General features: G+C 47.9%; 2 protein-coding genes and 1 pseudogene across 5 annotated transcripts in view; 2 read left to right on the forward strand and 1 right to left on the reverse strand.

The window, feature by feature from the left end:
* On the forward strand, positions 1 to 986 carry LOC144323448 (uncharacterized). Its single transcript, XM_077913899.1, has 2 exons — positions 1 to 618; positions 678 to 986. Exons 1-2 carry the CDS (start codon positions 97 to 99, stop codon positions 984 to 986), a joined length of 831 nt encoding a protein of 276 aa, XP_077770025.1. The 5' UTR covers positions 1 to 96.
* GLIPR1 (GLI pathogenesis related 1) overlaps positions 846 to 18502 on the forward strand; it is an 18065-nt gene continuing 408 nt past the window's right edge. The window contains exons 1-5 of one of the 3 annotated variants that reach the window (XM_077913902.1): positions 852 to 1273; positions 2526 to 2768; positions 9461 to 9570; positions 16144 to 16226; positions 18433 to 18459. In XM_077913902.1, coding sequence (XP_077770028.1) covers positions 1133 to 1273; positions 2526 to 2768; positions 9461 to 9570; positions 16144 to 16226; positions 18433 to 18459 — 604 coding nt within the window. In that variant the 5' untranslated portion in view covers positions 852 to 1132. Of the gene's footprint in view, positions 1307 to 2525; positions 2769 to 9460; positions 9571 to 12844; positions 16227 to 18432; positions 18460 to 18502 lie in introns of those variants that run through there. The other 2 variants (XM_077913900.1, XM_077913903.1) reach the window with 2 other exon arrangements.
* The window catches only part of LOC144323450 (KRR1 small subunit processome component homolog), a 19827-nt pseudogene continuing 15475 nt past the window's right edge, over positions 14151 to 18502 (reverse strand). Inside the window, exon 9 of the transcript XR_013388876.1 lies at positions 14151 to 16922. The product of XR_013388876.1 is annotated as a KRR1 small subunit processome component homolog (transcript). The remainder of the gene's footprint in view (positions 16923 to 18502) is intronic.

Genomic DNA, 18502 nt, shown 5'->3' on the forward strand with positions numbered 1-18502 from the left:
GTGTGTGTGTGTGTGTGTGTATTCTGCTCTCACTTCTGCTGGCCTGTGTCTGTTTCCACCCTTCCTGAAGCCAAGGTGAAGCCCCTTGGCCGTCCCATGGGACCCCCTCTGGGTGCCCACCCCGCCCCGCCCCTGCCTCGCCCCTGCCTCGCCCCTGCCTCGCCCCTGCGGGTCCCAGCCCCTGGTCCCGGCTGCTCGTCTGGAGCTCAGCGGGGGCCTCACTGCTGCTGCGGGAAGGCGAGCGCCCAGCAGCCCTCTGAGGCCTCAGCCCCCCCGTGCCCGCCCCGGCTGGACCTCGGCTGGGGGGCCTGTGCCCCGCGGCCCAGCTCCCTGCTGCCTGAGTTCCCCAGGCCGGTGCCTGTCGCCCTCCTACCCGAGTGCCACAGCAGAAGGTGCCGGCCGCTGGGTTCCTGCCGCCAGCTCGTTGCACCGGCCAGCGCCGCTGTGTCAGGGGCTGCAGGAAGCCAGACGCCCTGCTTCGCCAGGAGGCAGCTGCAGGTGTGTGCGGAGCTGGGGCTACGCTGTGAGGCGGGGAGAGGCAGCTGCCGAGCCCTGCAGGTGTGTGCAGAGCTGGGGCTACGCTCTGAGGCGGGGAGAGGCAGCTGCCGAGCCCTGCAGGTGTGTGCAGAGCTGGGGCTACGCTGTGAGGCGGGGAGAGGCCGCTGCCAGCCCTGCAGGTGTGTGCGGAGCTGGGGCTACGCTCTGAGGCGGGGAGAGGCCGCTGCCAGCCCTGCGTTGTCCCCGGTCACACAGACTCACGCGGCGGGACTGGATGTGTCAGCATGTTGGCCACACACCCCGACTGGCTGACGCGACTCTTAAAAGGCCTGGAGGAGCGTCTGCAAGAGGCTCCCGGCGGTGAGAGGCTGTCCCTCAGCAGCAGAAGTTCCGCAGCTGCCGAGCCCTGGTCCCCGAGCCTCCAGCTCTTCCTCCGCAGCCCCACCTCGGGGCCCTGCAGCCCAGGCTCTGCAGCAGGTGTGCCCTGAGCACCCTGCACACGGAGGGTTAACCTTGCAAGGGGCAGCGACCATATATGGGAAACCCGGCCCTTTGAGCCTGCGAGGAGCTCCCGTCCTGCCTCTCTGGCTGCCGTCCCAGTCCCCGGCCCGGTGGCCGCCCCGCCACCCCGAGCATGCGAGTGGCGCTGGCCATGGCTGCGTGGATCGTCTCCCTGCTGCCCCGGGACGGGGTCCCCGCCCGCACTCTGCCGGGCATCGAAGATGAAGCCTTCAGCCAAGCATGCGTCCGGGCTCACAACAAGTTCCGATCGGAGGTGAGCCCCAGGGCCAGCGACATGCTGTACATGGTAAGGGGTGCCTACCGCCTCACCCGGGGATCCTTGCTGCTCCAGAAGCTCCTTTCCACTGGGACTAGGGGGGCAGCAGACTGGCCACCGTGATGGAAGGGATCAAGGAGCCCCCCCGTGTCCCCCCCCCCCCGGCCAGTGCTTCCCGGCAGCTCACACACTCCACACTGTGTCCCTCGCTCTCTTCCCTGTCAGCGTTTTAAGGGTGTTTGTCTGGTCTCTGAATTTACTTTTTTTTGCTGATGGCAGAGGATTGACTTTCTCAGGAAGTGGCACAGGCTCTCGGGAAAGGAGCAGCCGGGCTGGGGTTCGAGTCCCAGCTGCGCCGCCCGCAGCCCAGCCTAAGGCTTCTGGTTCTGAGCACCTGGGGTGGGGGTGGGGGGCGTCACTGCTGGAACTACAGACCAGGCCCCACAGCATCCGTGTCCTACCCAGGACAGGCCCACAGTGGCCGGTGTCGCTCACGCAGCCGCGAGTCCACACCCCGTGGTCACCAGGCTTCGTGCTGGCCTGTCTGGGCTGGACGGCCACATGCACCCGAGCCGCGGGGGGCCCTGTGTCCCCCACCTGGCAGGCCACCGTGGGGGACCTCCTCCCTCACGTGCTCACCTTGCCCCCCCGCGCCCACTCCTCGGCATCGGCTCTCATTCTCCTTTGGGAGGAACCTGAGCTTTCCTGGGAGGCTGGGCCCCCGGGCGAAGGCTGAGCAAATCGGGGCTCTGTGCCCCAGAGGGTGGTAAAGGGTGGGGGCTGCTCAGGGCCGGGGCGGGGGCCTGCTCAGGGCCTGGGTGGCAGCTGCTCAGGGCCGGGATGGGGGGCACTGCTCAGGGCTGGGGCGGGCGGCAGCTGCTCAGGGCCTGGGTGGGGGGCTGCTCAGGGCCTGGGTGGCAGCTGCTCAGGGCCAGGGCAGGGGGCTGCTCAGGGCCGGGGCGGGGGGCTATTCAGGGCCCGGGGCGGGGGCTGCTCAGGGCCGGGGTAGCGGCGGGCGACGTTCCCGGGCTCCCTGGTGGTGCGGCCTGCAGCGTGCAGCCTGAGGGGTGCAAGGGGCCCTGCCTGCCCCACCAGCCACATGAGGCTGGGGGGCCTCTGACCAGCTTTCTCACCTCCCAGGGTGGACGCCGATCCCTCTCAACTTTTCCTCCTCTCTGTAGTTGAAAGATCTTTACGAAATCTGGTTTTCGTTCTTGATCCTCCTACTGTTTAATGTTTCTTTTTGCAGACTTGGGACCCGGCACTCGCCCGAATTGCCAAAGCCTGGGCCAGAAAATGTAGGTTTGAACACAATGGACAGCTGCACTCAAAGACGCTGCACCCAAACTTCACTTCGGTGGGAGAGAACATCTGGACTGGGTCTGTGTCCATATTTTCTGTGTCTTCAGCCATCACAAGCTGGTACGATGAAGTTCACGACTATGATTTCCAGACGCAGAAATGCAACAAGGTCTGTGGCCATTACACTCAGGTAAGTGTCTGCCCCGGATTCTCTTGAAATCAATCTTTCTAACAGTAAAGAGAAAACTGGAATCTGGCGTTCAGAAAATCTATAGTAAGCTGCTGCACCTGCAAATATGAAAGAGCTGGGGGTGCAAGCTTATCTTAAAAATAAATGCATGGGCAGAAGCGCCTGGGTGGCTCAGTGGGTTAGGCGTCTGCCTCTGGCTCAGGTCATGATTCCGGGGCCTGGATGGAGCCCCGCACCCCATTTCTCTGCTCAGCGGGGGCCTGCTTCTCCTTCTCTGTCTGCCCCTCTCCCCACTCGTGCTCTTTCTGCCCCTATCTCTGTCTTTCTCAAATAAATAAATAAACTGGAGCAAATTGCAGACACAGAAGAGGTGGTGCACGAAGGGTTCCGTTATGTGCATAAACATAAAATGTGAGGCTCACCAACTTGGACAGACTGAATATTCTGGTAGCAGTACCTCCCTGGGGCACTTAATGCCATTTGAGAGCCACCAGAGGACTTTAGGAGTGAATGGGTTTTCGGGTGTGCATCTCCCATGGAATTGGAGGCCCCTGACTTGGGACCATAAAATTGAGGGAAATAAGCTCCCCTGAAGGAACAGCGATTCCATGTCTCCCTGTCCTGTCAAGCACGGCGGAGAGCCAAGACGCGTCACACGAGTAGGAAGACAACCATGGACAGGCCAGCGTGTAAACGCGTATAACCCTCCTGCACCTATTCCGCCCCCAGATCTCCCGTATTCCGTCCCAGTGGCCACATTCAGAGGCTCCCGATTGAGACTGTTTTGCTTTAACTCAAGGTGGCTAATTCATTCCCTTTCACTTCCTGGCCATCCCTGTCATGCCAGTGACTAAGGTGCTGAGTCATGTCTGACTGATTCTAATGGACAAGAATGTGTTGGAATGAGGGGGAAACATCGTCATGAAGCGTGAGAGCAGGGTTCTTGTCTCACAGAGTCAAAGAATGAGTCTTGGGATGCAGGACAGTGAGCCAGAGCGACAGCGTTGTAGCGGGTGAGGACGCGGAGAGAGCTCTCAGCAGTGGGGGGTCCCAACCGGTGTGTCCCTTAATGAGAACTGACTGGGAAGCTTGTGGCCTTGAGATCCTTGTGCCATCCTGGTTTGAGTGAGGACTCATGATACCACCTTTAATGGCTCCCTTTGGGGCCTGGTTTTCTTTGCTTCACAGGTGACTGTCATAAAAATGACACCCTCCCCGCCCACACCCAGGGCAGGGTGGCCTGCTTGCTCCCTTATCTCTGGCTTCCTTACATCTCCGCATTTTTGGGATTTCTGTGAGCCTGATTCTGTAGCCTTCTATCTCTCCCTACCTAGCCCTGCTGTTCCTTATTCACAAACAAGGTAGTTACCTTGAAATAATAGGGGTTTTTAAAGAGCAAAATGTTGTTGGAAAGACTTTCAACGTAATTCAGCCTATAGAGCCTCTGCTGTCACCTGTGCTGTTACAGGTAAACAGGTTTGGCATGGCTCCGTATTATTATGATGTGAAAGGAAGGGCAGATTTCGGTGACATTTTCATCTCAAGATCATCCTAAGCAAGGAGGAGCCATCAAACCACCAGTAGCACTGACCCCTTTCTTGAAACTATAAGGTTTCTCCTACACGTATCCCATAACCATTTATCTTGGCTTATGTTTACAAAACATTTTAATCAGAAAATTGATTCCATCAGAATTCCATACATCCTAGTGGGCCAGAAAGCCAAATCCACGTGGTACAAGTGGTACCTGGTGCCGTTAAACACGGCGCTGGTGAAATCTCCGAAAACTGTCATTTTGAGGGTACCGACTGTCATTCATTCCCTGTTTAAGCGTCTAAGCTGCGCCAGGCGCCATGTAAGGCGGCCACCGATGACAGGTCTCTGCAGACCCCTGCAAAAGAGAGCCCGGGAGAGCAGCTTACGTCCTAACATTGTGCAAAGACTACAGCTGCCAAGCCGAGAACGTGAGCAGGAATCCGGGGTGGGGCAGGGAGTGGAGGACACAGGCGGCGCCTGGCCCTTGGGAGGTGACTTGTTCCAGGAGAGACGTGTGTTAGTGGATGTCAGAGGGGACATGCCTGGGGCGACGTGGAGAAGTGGGCAAGGTGCCCTGTGAGCAGAGGACACAGCAAGCTATCCGGGCAGAGGGGGGAACAGGCGGCGGCAGTTGCTTACGCAGCCGGAGCCGGAGCCCTTGGTTCTAGAAAACGAAGTGAGAGTTTGTCAAATGAAAAGGAAGAGGATTCCAGGCAAAATGAACAGGGTGTACGGTGGGTACCAATAAGCCTTGAACCCCAGAAGAATGGCTAGTGGCCCAGCACCCCGAATACACGAAGATCAAAGGGCTGGTAAGCTGAGTGCAGACCCCTAGGTGGTCACGTCACGCTCCATGTCCATCATCCAGGGACTAAGGACCAAAGGCAGGAACTTCATGTGACATCAAGTAGACTTGAGATTTCAGAGCTGGCCCTCCCCAAATAGCCGAGCGCACTTGTAGGGTGTCCCTTACATCTGGGATGAGCGGAGAAAGGGTAGCATTGGGGCCTGAGAGAATCCACTCCTGGCACGCAGGTGTCAGGGCCCAAGCTGCGGATCCTTCCCTGTTCTCTCTCTGAGACCAGCACCTTCTGCCCCTGGGGACCAGGCCCAGGGACGCCCAGGCTGGGGCAAGGCAGCCGCAGCAAGCACTCTGAAGGGAGCTTGGTACTCGGCTCCCCGCGGCTTAAGGTGTCACTCGCAGGTCACCGCAGACCTGGGAGGGCGCCGCAGTCACCCCCGGGTGCACCCACAGGCGCAGAGGGGTCCGGATACTGTTGCGAAGCTCTTGCATCCCGCGCGCACCCAGTCTCAGCTGGTCCGCAGGAGACCCTGAGAGCCTAGCACCCCTGCAGGGCTGATTTCTGCTCCAAGCAGAGGAAAGAGACGCTCCTGAGCCTGGAAACTGCGAGCCGCATGGGCCCGTGCGCTCCGTGAGAGAGGACCTGGCCGCCCACAGGGGGCCCATCATGCGGGGCCCATCCACTGCTACTCTCCTTGCAGAAGTGAGGAGTGAACAATGTCTCTGGGTTGGGGGGTGGCTGTTCACAAACCGAGGGGAGGTGCCCTGGTGCCCACGGGTGGCCGGGCCGGGTCCAGGGAGGCTGCCGAAGCTCGGACCACAGCTGTGTGGACGGGAGACCCGGAGAGGAGGATGCAGGTGACGGTCTGGATCCTGGGGAGTTGATGCAGCTTCCAAGAACGCAGCAAACTGAATGGAGCCCAATGCTGAAGGAGACAGAACTTGAAGAAGTTACTGGGAGCTGCTATTTTATATTATGACTGCTTTTAAAAATTTTGTTCCTGGACGCCTGGCTGGCTCAGTTGGTTGAGTGTCTGCCTGAGGTCATGATGCTGGGGTCCGGGATGGAGCACTGGGTCGTCCCCCCACCCCAGTCTGGGCTCCCTGCTCAGCAGGGAGTCTGATTCTCCCTCTACCCCTCCCTCCTGCTCACATTCTCTCTCACATAAAATAAAAAATAAATCTTTACAAAATAGTAAGATAAAATGTTCGTGGATCTGATAAAATCTGGATCTCTGACATTTTTAAGCCCCAGCTTCTTGGACACTGCAGTTCTTTTCAGTTTTGGTTTAGATGCCATTCATTCTTTGCAGCTGATTAAGCTGAAGAAGCCTGAGAATAATGTTTGAAACATGGTTAATAAAGCTCTTTGCCTAGTACAAAAAAAGAGGAAGAAGAGGAAGAGGAAGAAGAAGAGGAGGAGGAGGAGGAAGAGGAAGAAGGAGAAGAGGAAGGAAGAAGGAGAAGTTGTTTTCTCGGTGACATAGCTCGCAAGAGGAAGGAGCTGGGTCAGGCATCAGGAATGGGTGAGGAGTAATAGTAGGATGCATATGAATCATCTGGTCAGGGCGGGTACTTTGTGGGCGTTAACAAAGGTTAGATCTCTTGTTTTTTTAGCAGCTACACTGGAGGAACACATCAACAGCCTGGTTAAAGATGACTTTGTGTTACAATGTAATGGTTTCATCCTTGCAAGAAATCTTATACTGGAGAGTCAAGACTACTCAGCTGCCATTTTAAACTCTTGCTGGAGATGACCTCAGGTGGCAGTATGACCTCTCACTTAGCCTCATCTTCTATTAATAAAAAGCAAGCTATTTTCAGATTTCGGCTGGTGGGGGTTCGTTGTACGGAGTAAAGACAATAGACGTAGATCCAATTACTAACTCATACAGGTTTGGGATTTCTTGACACAACGCTTCAACACTCCAGCTCGGTCTTCACTGGAGATGATAGGTTTGCACTCTGGAAGAGTTCTGGTACATTAATATGGGAGATTATTTTGTCGCGGGCAGTCCGCCCTTATAAAACTTGGGAGTTGCCTGACTTCAAGATAGGGGCAGCTGCTTAGGTTAGGTAGTGCTGAGAATGAGCCCTAAATGGCACCACAGATCTCATTTTTGTTCAGTCCAGGCCGCACGGCCACCCTCTTGAGATCATTATTTTTACAGTTACTCAACCAAAGGAGGTGGGACATGTTTCAGTTTCTCTACCTGGTTTAACGTATGTTGCAGTGTTACTACACTCGTGAGATGGTGCCCGATATCGAGCCAGGAGAACTCATACTGAGCCTTGAAGGATGTTGGGAAGGGGATGTTAGCTCCAAAGGGCAGACATGCCTGCCCCCAGTAGGCTCCCGGACGGAATGTTTTTGTTAGAAAGGTACAGAGAGTGGTTCCTAGTTCCGTGAAAAGGGAAAGCACTTGGATGGCGGCGTGCTCAGGGCGTGGACTGTGCCCACAGTACGTTGTGGTGAAGCAGAAGTAGGTTTCAACACTCATCTGCAAAAGCAGGGCCATGTCTCTTTAGTGATGTGTCATGAAGTTACACCTGAGGCTGCATGTAAAGCGCTCAACACTACCTTGGCCTCAAGTAAATTCCCAGTAATCATTGGTTCTATTTTTTATAATTACTTATTTTTCTTCACCATACTAAAGGAAATGAAAACATATAACAGGAATCTGTCTGATAAAAGATAGTCTTCAAAAATTTTGAAACAGAAAAAAATTAGAGAATAAAACATGAACATGTGCTGAGGGCTTGCTAGGTTGCAGCAGCTGTTCTGAGCGCTTTCTTACTAGCCCGTTGAGAATGTCAAAATAGGCCCGTGGAGTCGGTAGTGTTATCCTCACTAAACAGTCAAGGAAGCCAAGGCCAAGGTCACACGGTGAGTGGCTGAGCCGGAATAGGAACTCAGTCATTGTAACCCCAGAGCCCACAGGTTGAACCCAGAACCTGAATGCCCATACCCTTTTCAAGCTTTTGAAAAAAGACCAACTGGAATGAAAAGTAAACCGTGGGACATCTGTGCAGTAAAGTAGTGAACCCAACAGCACAAATGGATCTCAAATGCTTATGCTTTGTGCAAGAAGCCAGGGTGGAAAAGCTACATGTATATAACATTTGATTCCATTTATATAACATTTTGGAAAACACAAAATAATGGGGACAGAAAACAGATTGGTGATTCCCAGGGGCCAGGGCTGGGGGCAAGAACTCATCACAAAGGAGCACAAGGGAACTTTTGGGGGTGATGGAAATGTTCTAGGTTGTGGCTACACAGCTGTTTTTGTCAAAATTCATGGAACTGGGATCCCTGGGTGGCGCAGCGGTTTGGCGCCTGCCTTTGGCCCAGGGCGCGATCCTGGAGGCCCGGGATCGAATCCTACGTCGGGCTCCCGGTGCATGGAGCCTGCTTCTCCCTCTGCCTGTGTCTCTGCCTCTCTCTCTCTCTCTGTGACTATCATAAATAAATAAAAATTAAAAAAAAAAAGTTTAAAAAAAAAATTCATGGAACTGTACACCTAAAAAGGATGTCATTTACTGTGTGTTAATCACAAACTGACTTAAAAAGAGACCGATTAAAACAAAATGAATGCAGGGCACGTTGGTGGCTCAGTGGTTGAGCATTTGCCTTTGGCTCGCAGTGTGATATTGCTTCTCCCTCTGCCTTTGCCTCTGCCTCTCTCTCTGCATCTCTCATGAGCAAATAAATAAAAATCTTAATAAATAAGTAAATAAAACGCAGTGAATGGTAACATTTCATATCCTTGGAAACAGAACAGAAAACAAAAGCCACAGTGTAAAAGCATTCAAGAGCTGTGTGTGGGAAGCCCAAAGATGGAGAATACTCGAGGTAACAAACACCTGAAGAAAGTGCTCAAAGATCAAAGGATAAAAAATATAAAATGATGTACTAAGGTGATAGTAAAAGGAACACACGGGAGACATTGCACCCAGTTAGCGTGCATAGTAATCACCCGAGGAACTTAAAATATAGATTTTATTTTTTTTATGACTGAATAATATTCCTATATATGTAATACATTTTCCTGGAGAACAGATTCTATTTGGTCCCAGTCCAGCTCCTAGCTTGGGCCTGTGCACCGCGTCACCATCCCCATTCCCTGGTCCCAGCCCAGCTCCCAGCTCCCAGCTCCCAGCTCCCAGCTCAGGCCTGTGTGCCACCCGCCCGCCCGCAGGCTTTGCTCCCACATTCAAGCCCACATTCTGAGCGCCGGAGCGCCCCTGGCAGCAATGGCTCTTCCTGACGACAGTGAGCGCCCTGCTGTGTGGATGAAGCCCTCATCAGCCTCACGCGTTCACCTTCCTGTCTCTCCTGACTTTCTCTCAGGTCGTCTGGGCAGACAGTTACAAGGTTGGCTGCGCAGTACAGTACTGTCCCACAGTTGCCGGACTGCAATTTTCCAACGCAGCGCATTTCATATGCAACTATGGACCAGGGTAAGTATCCAAATCAACCTCTTTCTAAAAAAATTATTTTTGAATCTACTTTAGAAGTCTTTTTTTTTTTTAATTTTTTATTTATTTATGATAGTCACAGAGAGAGAGAGAGAGAGGCAGAGACATAGGCAGAGGGAGAAGCAGGCTCCAGGCACCAGGAGCCCGACGTGGGATTCGATCCCGGGTCTCCAGGATCGCGCCCTGGGCCAAAGGCAGGCGCCAAACTGCTGCGCCACCCAGGGATCCCTAGAAGTCTTATCTTCATTATAGAAATTTGGTATAAGGAAAGTGTAAAAAAGGAAATTAATATCCTCATTAATTCCTCTATGCAGGGATCTACTCCATTAATACCTGGTGCTTTTTTTGTAATATATGCGTGTCTGTGTGCACCCTTTACAAGCACTACATAAACACAAAGAGTGGTATTTTTAAGAGTGGTAAGACTAAAATGTTCTTAGGGATGTAGATCAATGGGAAACAGTAATAACACCCCAAAATGGGAGGACTGATGTTGCTTCGTATGTGTGGGTTTATTAAAAACTTGGCATGTTTTACACAATTTTCAAAACAAAAAAATCTGAATTTCTCAACTTACATAATTTCATTTAATTTTGCAAGTTTTGGTTTTGAAATGGGTACAGTTTTTCTTCCTTTGGAAATCAGGGTAGACCCATGATGTACTCCCTCCCCTAGCTCTCTTTAAACATATATGTGTGTTTATGAATCCTACATGTCATTATTGAGAAAATGGAGATCATACTGGAAACGCACGTTTTATACTTACTTAAAATTATACTGTGAGCATTCTCCACATCATTAAACTTTTAAACATAGTGTCGGTAATCAGAAAAATAATGAGAGCAGTGCTTCACAAAGGTGGCGTTGAAGGTGGGGGAGGGAGCCCCTGTACCTCCCAGAGCCAAAGCCAAGGCTGTCAAGGCCAAGAAGGTGGTGCTGAAAGGTCTGCTCTCGCCACACCGACTTGGCTCCAAAGGCAGCCCAAATACCTTTGAAAGGGCGCCCCCACGAGACCGGCTTGATGATGGTGCCTTCGAGTTCCCCCGCTGCTGAGTCAGTCATGAAGGAAGCACAACACAACCATGGAGTCACCGTGGACGTGCGCCAGGCCAGGCTGAGAAGCAGCTCCGCGACCTCGTGGCCCGGCCGCCGCCCCATCAGGCCCGATGGACAGAAGCATGTGTTCTCCTGGCTCTTTACTACGGTGCTTCGGTTGTTGCCCACGGAACTGAGTACATCTGGGGCACCTGGAGGCTCAGTTAGTTAAGGTTCTGCCTTCAGCTCAGGTCCTGATCCTGGGGTCCAGGGATCGAGCCCCCAGAGGGCTCCCTGCTCAGTGGGGAGCCTGCTTCTCCCTCGCCCTCTGCCCTTCCTAACCCTGCTTATGCCCTCTCTCTCTAATAAATAAATAAAATCTTAAAAAAAAAATTGGGATCATGTAACCTGAGTCCAGCTGATTAAACATATATATTTCCACTATAAAAAATAAAGTAATACACAATGCTTACTATATGCTAAGCACTTTTAAAAAAAGATTTTATTCATTTATTAGAGAGAGAGGCTTACATGGTGGGTGTGCAGGTGGAGGGCTCAGGGAGAAAATCTCAAGCGGACTCCACGCTGAGCATGGAGCCCCATCCGAGGCTCCAGGCCACGACCCACGAGATCAAGACCTGAATGGAAACCAAGGACGCTTCACTGATGGAGCCACCCAGGCCCCACTCCACACTCTTCCAAGGGCTTAGCACATATTTACTTAATCTTCACGAAACGTCTTGAGACAGGTCCTCTTACCATCCCTGTTTGGCAGATAAGAGAACGGAAGTGCTGACCGGGTGAGTAGTCTGCCCAGGGCTCCAGAGCTGGTGACTATTTCACATGTCACCGTGTCACAGCTGGATGGTGACCTGGGCTGTCTGGCTTCTGGGTCTGTGCTCTACGTGGTCACACAGCAGCTTCTCCTACTCAAGAGTTTAGATTGTCTGGATTTTCTTTTACTATCTGATGAAAAACCTTGTATAGAACTTTGGTCCTAACTTTGTGGATTTCCCCACAATTCCTAGAAATACTATACCAAGTAAAAGGTATGATCATCTTTAAGTTTTTAAAGATGCATACGGCCAACTTATCCTCCGCTATTATACCGACGTATACTCCTTCATTAGTACTGGATGTTATATTTTTTTAGTATTTTCTAATTTGATTCAAAGTGTTACCTCGTGTTTTCTTTTGCATCTCTTTTGACTACTAGTGATTAACAGATTTTCATCTGACTGCCTACTCACATTCCTTCTTTTATGAATCCTATTGTCTGCTCATTTTTCCACTGGAGTGATTCTCTTAATGATTTATGGAAGTTGTTTATACTTTAAAGCTTTTAACTGTCATATATACAACAATCTTTTCTTTAATTGGTTGACCTTGAATTTTGTTTGAATTTTACCAATCTTTGGGATTCCAAAAGATATGCTAGAAGGCGGCTCTCTTCCCATGAAGTAAAATTCAGAAGAAATGTTTGATAGTCTGAGTGTAGGTGGGAGTGGAGGGACCAAAATCAGGTGTCAGCTTTGACTGAAAACCCCAACGTCAGAAAATAGGGAAAAATCAGGAAAAACCAGCCAAAGCCATTAAGTCAATCAGTGGTGACTTTTCGCAACATCTATATAGTTTAATGGTTAAGATGCAGGGTCTTGAGACTCACTTACTGTGGGGCCCTGGACAAGTTACTTAACCTCTCTGAACCTCAGTTTCCTCTGTAAAAGATCAGGATAATGAAAGCACCAACTACTCACCAAGCAGCTATGAAAATTATGTGAGAAAGCGATGTGAAGCACCAGGTTATGTGCAACAGCTGGCAAAGGTGATTATTTGAAAAGTATTCAGATATTGTGGTTACAACAAGGAGACATGGAGGTGAAGTCTCCTGGTTTAGACTCCCTTTGGTTCACTTCAGAGTTCTAAACAGTAAGTCGTAATACTAATAACCAGTTATAATGCTTCTGTAGGGTGACATTCACTTACACATACAAATCAATGGGTTCATACCTTCAAATATTCAACAAGTATTTGTTTACTGAGCTCCGAAGGAGAACCAGCCAGCCGGAGTCCCCGCTCGCATGGGGCACAGAGATAATAAAAATACAAATAAAATAACTGCATGATGAAAGGAGTCACGAAGGAACTAGCACTACTACTGTAGTCAACGCTATCGACGGGCAGGGGCCTTACTTGGATAAAGTGATGTATTTGAGCGTAGGCGTGAAGAAGATAATCCGGGCGCGTGGGGAACTTCACAGACGTCCTGCAGAAAACACCTGCAAAGCTTCTGCGGCGAGGATTCTGGAGAGGACGGAAGAGCAGAGTGCAAGGGCCACCGGGTGGCCTGCCCCTGGCCAGTCAGCTCAGGCCTCGGGGGCCGGGGCTGTGTTAACTGTAGCCACCTCGCAAGAGGAATCACCCAGGTCTTTTAAGCAAGTGAGTGACAGGACCTGCTTTAAATGGGAAATCGTTCTGTAGATGCGGAACACGGACTGGAGAGCACAGTGCGGGTGACGGGGGGCACGGGCACTAGGTCGGGATGTCCTCAGTTTCTACGCCTTCTGGTACAAACGGTCCTAGGCCCCCATACCACAGAATTGTAAGAAGTCCAGTACCACCCCCGCCCCCCGTATGTCTGAGATTTCCAAAGGGTGGGGTGCAGGGCGTCTGGTTCTCCTGTCACCTGGAACTCCTGCTCCAGAACCCCTAACTGCTGGGGAGTTTCGACGACTCGTCCTGGCTGCTTCCGGTCATTCTGATCCGCATGTTTCAAACGTGGACACAACTATCCCTTCCTTCCCTTGGGCCTCCCTGAGCAAGGTGACCTTGTGACGAGCGGAAAAGAGGATTCTGTGTGGAAGAGGAAATGACAACCTTGACCAGCAGATACCACCTCCTGTACCCTGCCGTAACGACCCTTACTTATATTTACCTTTTTCATTAAAAATCTTATCTTGGGGATGCCTAGGTGGCTGTGGTTGAGCGTCTCCCGTCAGCTCAGGTCGTGACCCTGGAGTCCCGGGATTGAGTCCTGTATTGGGCTCCCTGCAGGGAGCCTGCTTCTCCCTCTGCCTGTCTCTGCGTCTCTGTGCTTCTCATGAATAGATAAAATCTCAAAAAAAAAAAAAATTTTCTGGGGGGTGCCTGGCTGGATAGTCAGGAAAGCCTGTGACTCTTGATCTTGAGGTTGTGAGTTTGAGCCCTATGCTGGGCACAGAGAATACGGTAAAAAACAAAGAAACAAGAAAACCTGACTTTTCTCTTCCCGTGTCCTGGGGCCCTCTCTCTTCTTGCTCAGGCTACCAGGGAAACACTAAAATGTCTTGCTTCTTTATGAGAATCCTTCAAGGCCCTGGGTCTCCATTGTTCCCATCCACATAAACGCAGGCCTTCCCAGGAGCATGTTTCTCCCGGGATGAATCTGCCATTTCCCTAATATTCACAACTGCCTTGTCTTTAGCCTGTTTTTTGGTAGTAAGTTCTCCATCTTCCCTATAGTGTGGAAATCACAATTCAACAAAGAATGAAATCGTATGAATGATTTTATTAAAAACATTCTAGAACTTGACCGCTCAACGAGTACTGTGCTTTCTAACAATGAAAGATGTCACTGTGATTAACGCGCACCTCGGATGTCTTTTATAATTGTTACCAGAATATTCCTTTGACTATTTTCCACAGTGTAAAGTAAACATGAAGATAAACTTAGTTTCTGAATCAACCTAAATTAATTTGGAGCCAAACAAGATTAGAACATGTATTTGATGTTGGAAATGAGGCGCTAATATATTAAAAAGTAATGTCTCCTTAACTTTGGTTCTTAACCAAACTTCCTTAACTTTGGAGGTAAAGGTATAGTGTTAGGGGAGGGGAGTCCAGGCCATAAACTTGGATTAGAAAAAAGTTACATGTTTATTGTCATTCACCTCTACTTAAAACTACATTTCATTATGTACGAAGACAACACTTCAGTCACATCAGCAGTACGTGACCTGATGTTGGTACTACGTCTATCTTTGTAAATACCAGATATTTTCGTATCACATTCTACTTGCTGCAGATATCTTAAAATACGGTTTTAATTTATCATAAAAGGGATAAGAATCATTAGACTTCTTGCTAGGTCTTATTTAATACTTAAACAGAGAAGCACATATTGCTGTATCACAAATATTTCTAACATTTTGATCACTATTTAAACTTAGTTTCCTTTATAATCTTACAAACTTGATTTTACGCACCTAAAAACAAACATTCAGGGCACCTGGGTGGCTCAGTCGGTTAAGTGTCCAGCTTTTGATCTTGGCTAAGGTCTCTATCTCGGGGCTGTGAGCTCAAACCCTGTGTTGAGCTCCACACTGGACATGGAGCTTACTTAACAACAACAACAAAAAAAAGTAAAATTAAACTATTTTCAGAGTCCATCGGCTCCACCATGACACAAAAAAAGTTAAGAACTCCTTTCCACAAGAGATGAGTAGGGCAGCCCCGGTGGCTCAGCAGTTTAGTGCCACCTTCGGCCCAGGGCGTGATCCTGGAGACCCAGGATCGAGTCCCAAGTCGGGCTCCCTGCATGGAGCCTGCTTCTCCCTCTGCCTGTGTCTCTGGCTCTCTCTCTTTCTTTCTGTGTGTCTCTCATGAATGAGTAAATAAAATCTTAAAAAAAAAAAAAAAGGAGAGACAGATGAGTACAATGGCAGATTTACTGAAATGCACCTGCAAGTCTCATTATTACTACTCTGAAGATGTTCATGGGGATTTAAAAGTCTGAATGTTTCACTTTCTAGTGTGTGACCTTGGTCAATTACTTATACTTTGTGCCTCAGCCTCTAGCTATATTGCGGATATATAAATAACAGTGTCTTACACATAGGTTACTGTGAAAATTAATTCATTCAAGGATTCTTAGCTTAGTACAGTAGTTACTATATATTATTCACCTCACATCTTTTACATGAAAACAAACTGCCCTTTAGAAATTCCCCCAATCTCTTGTTATTTTCTTTTGGAAGGCACTCAACTCAGGCAAATGAGTCCTGTCCAATAAAAACTAAGGAGGCTTGCTAAACTGAGAAGAGTAAGTATGGGTCATGATACCTTGGGATGGGCAGTTTTTCGGATAGTAGTAATGGCACAAGCCAGATAGTTAAGTAGGCGGAGTGTTGCCCTGGAGTCAGACAAATTCAGGTTCCCTTGGGACTCTAACATGTATACATTGTGATTTTTGACAAGGTAATTTCTTAAGAGCTTTAATTTCCTTATCTGTAAAATAAAAATAAATTTCCCGAGTAGTCTTAAGAATTAAATGAGACTATATAGGTGAAAATATAGGTTCACAGACACAGACAGACACCATAAACTCTGTAAATGTTAACAGGCTTCTACTTCCATTTCCCTCACCAACCCTCTGAATCCGTGGACTTCCATTCTATGGATTTAGTCAAAGATTCATACTAAATTTCGTTGCAAAAAAAAAAAAAAATCCCTCCAAACGTACAGCTTTTTTCTATTTTATAGACAAAGCTACCGAACGCCATACAAAAGAGGATCTACTTGCAGTGCCTGTCCCAATAATGACAAGTGTTTGGATAATCTCTGCAGTGAGTAAAATGAAAAATCTACCAATAATACAATGTGTCTGAAACGATTATAACTGGAATTAAGAATGCAAATATTGGCTTTATCCTAATAGCAATTAGGGAAGTTGGCATCAGGTAGCAATCAAACTGATGGCTTACTGTCCTAATAATGAACATTTATTTAAGATAAATTTAAGGAAGCCGATAATAGACTTCTTAGCTGTAATCAGTAAACAGAGAATGACTATGAGAATAAAAACTGTAGATGCAAGATTTGCTAATTTCAGCAAGATTACAAAAACAAAACAAAACAAAGCAAAAAAAAATGCTTTGTAAACTCTGAATTCTCATCTTCACTCCAGGTACAGACAGCCACCCTTTTTCAATCAGCTTTCTGAGCAAGTCATTGCTTTCCTGGTTTAACCATTCATTTCACTTAACAGCAGTTTTGCTAAAAGAACTCGGGGTAACGTGTAGCAGCTTTGCAATCTCTTCTCAGAGTATCAACATATTAACTGAATATTTCCTTTCATGTTGTTTCAGCACTACAAAGCATAGTATTTTTTTCCTCCAGTTAGGCAGTATAACACAGGAATTAAAACCACACATTCTTGAAATAATATGCCCAAGTTCAATTTCCAGTTCCACCACTGTGACCTTGGGCAACCACAGGAACGGGTTTCCTCAATAATAATATGTAGATGGCAGTATCATCTGTTTGATGAAATAGATTAAGGAAAAAAGAAAAAAATATTTATATCTAGAACAAGAGTCGTGCATACAGTAGCACTCAATAAATATTACCTATTAACCACAAAGTCATCCTTCCTGTACACCCAAATGTTGAGTTTACTTGGTATTTTCTTTATGTCCAAATTTTGTGACATTTTTATGCCACGAACAATTGTCGTGGCATAAAAATGCTTAAATGCTGCTTTTTTTTTTTTAATTTTATTTATTTTTTAAATGCTGCTTCTTTAAAATCGGGATGAAAACTAAGAATTATTTTAAATTATTTAAAGAGTAATTTAATTATTGCTACTGGTTAGCTTTCTTCCCCTCTAGAGTCTAAATTTCAAAAAGGTAGGAACTACACTTATACTCTACTCTGGCTGGCAAATAAGCACTAATTTGAAGGCATATTTTCTTAAAAAATATTCCTTCTCTTTAAAAATCTAGTAATTAGTTACAACTCTGTATGACAAGAAGAAAGTTCCTGGACTTTTAGCTTTTGATTTTGGAACTAGCTTGAAATAGCTTCTAATCTTGTGGGATATTCAGAAAATTACGGCTGTGGTTCAGTAATGAAAAAGCCCTGGGCCCTTAAGAAAAGTAAGGGCAAATAAGCTACCGTGCATGAGGGTAAGGGTTAGAGGATAAAAGCTTTTATTTAACATATTCCATATCTGACAAATTATGATAAATACTAGAGAAAAAAGTTCCTTTCTGGTCCTGTAGGTACCATTGGCAAGTTTAATAAATACCCGTGGAGGCCCAATCAGGATGGTTCTGCATAATATGCCGGGTATGCCAATGATACTTGGGATGATTCTATCAAGTACATGAATGCACGTTAGTTTCAATATTCAGGAGCTGAATATTTAACATTGGAGAAAGAATATAACTAGCACAGCAAATCCTTGATTTCATGGTATTAAATGCCCAAAAAAAGTTAAAGCAGCAGCAGCTCCCAGGCAATCCACCACAGACAAAGCCCAAACACAGGTATGATGCTTGGGGATGCTCACAGACACCCAGCCAGCTCCTTGCTGGATTCCACCACAGAATTCAACAGCAGCTGGCACAGAACTGATGTAGAAAAGGTATCTATTTAATAAAAAAAAAGTATCAAGAAGGCTCAGGCAGATGTAGAATTTTCTACCTACTCCTGTGAATGTCAAAATCTGAATAAAGCTCAATGAAAGGAGAGGAATAATTATGATGTGACGAGAACCAAATCCCTGTAAGAGGTCACAGTCTCTTTATTACTGACTGATCATTAATAGTATATTCTTTTCAGGGAGGAACTTCTTTCCAGGAAAATATTTTAATGAATTGCTCACATTGACTGTTACTAATAATTATTTTTAGTTTTAAATTCTAATGGTTTAATTTTTAATTGTATTTATTTGTTGGTTATGGTACATAAAATGATTTTCCACTTACAATAGTGGTAAAATGAAATAAAATAAGAGCCTCACCAGTACCTATTTGTCTGCCTTTACAGCTAACCCACAGCGAGACAAAGTCACACGTATGTATATAAATCTTTAATTGTGCCTTTAAAATTTATGTGA

Source organism: Canis aureus, chromosome 11, assembly GCF_053574225.1.
Source record: "Canis aureus isolate CA01 chromosome 11, VMU_Caureus_v.1.0, whole genome shotgun sequence".
Lineage (NCBI taxonomy): Eukaryota > Metazoa > Chordata > Mammalia > Carnivora > Canidae > Canis > Canis aureus.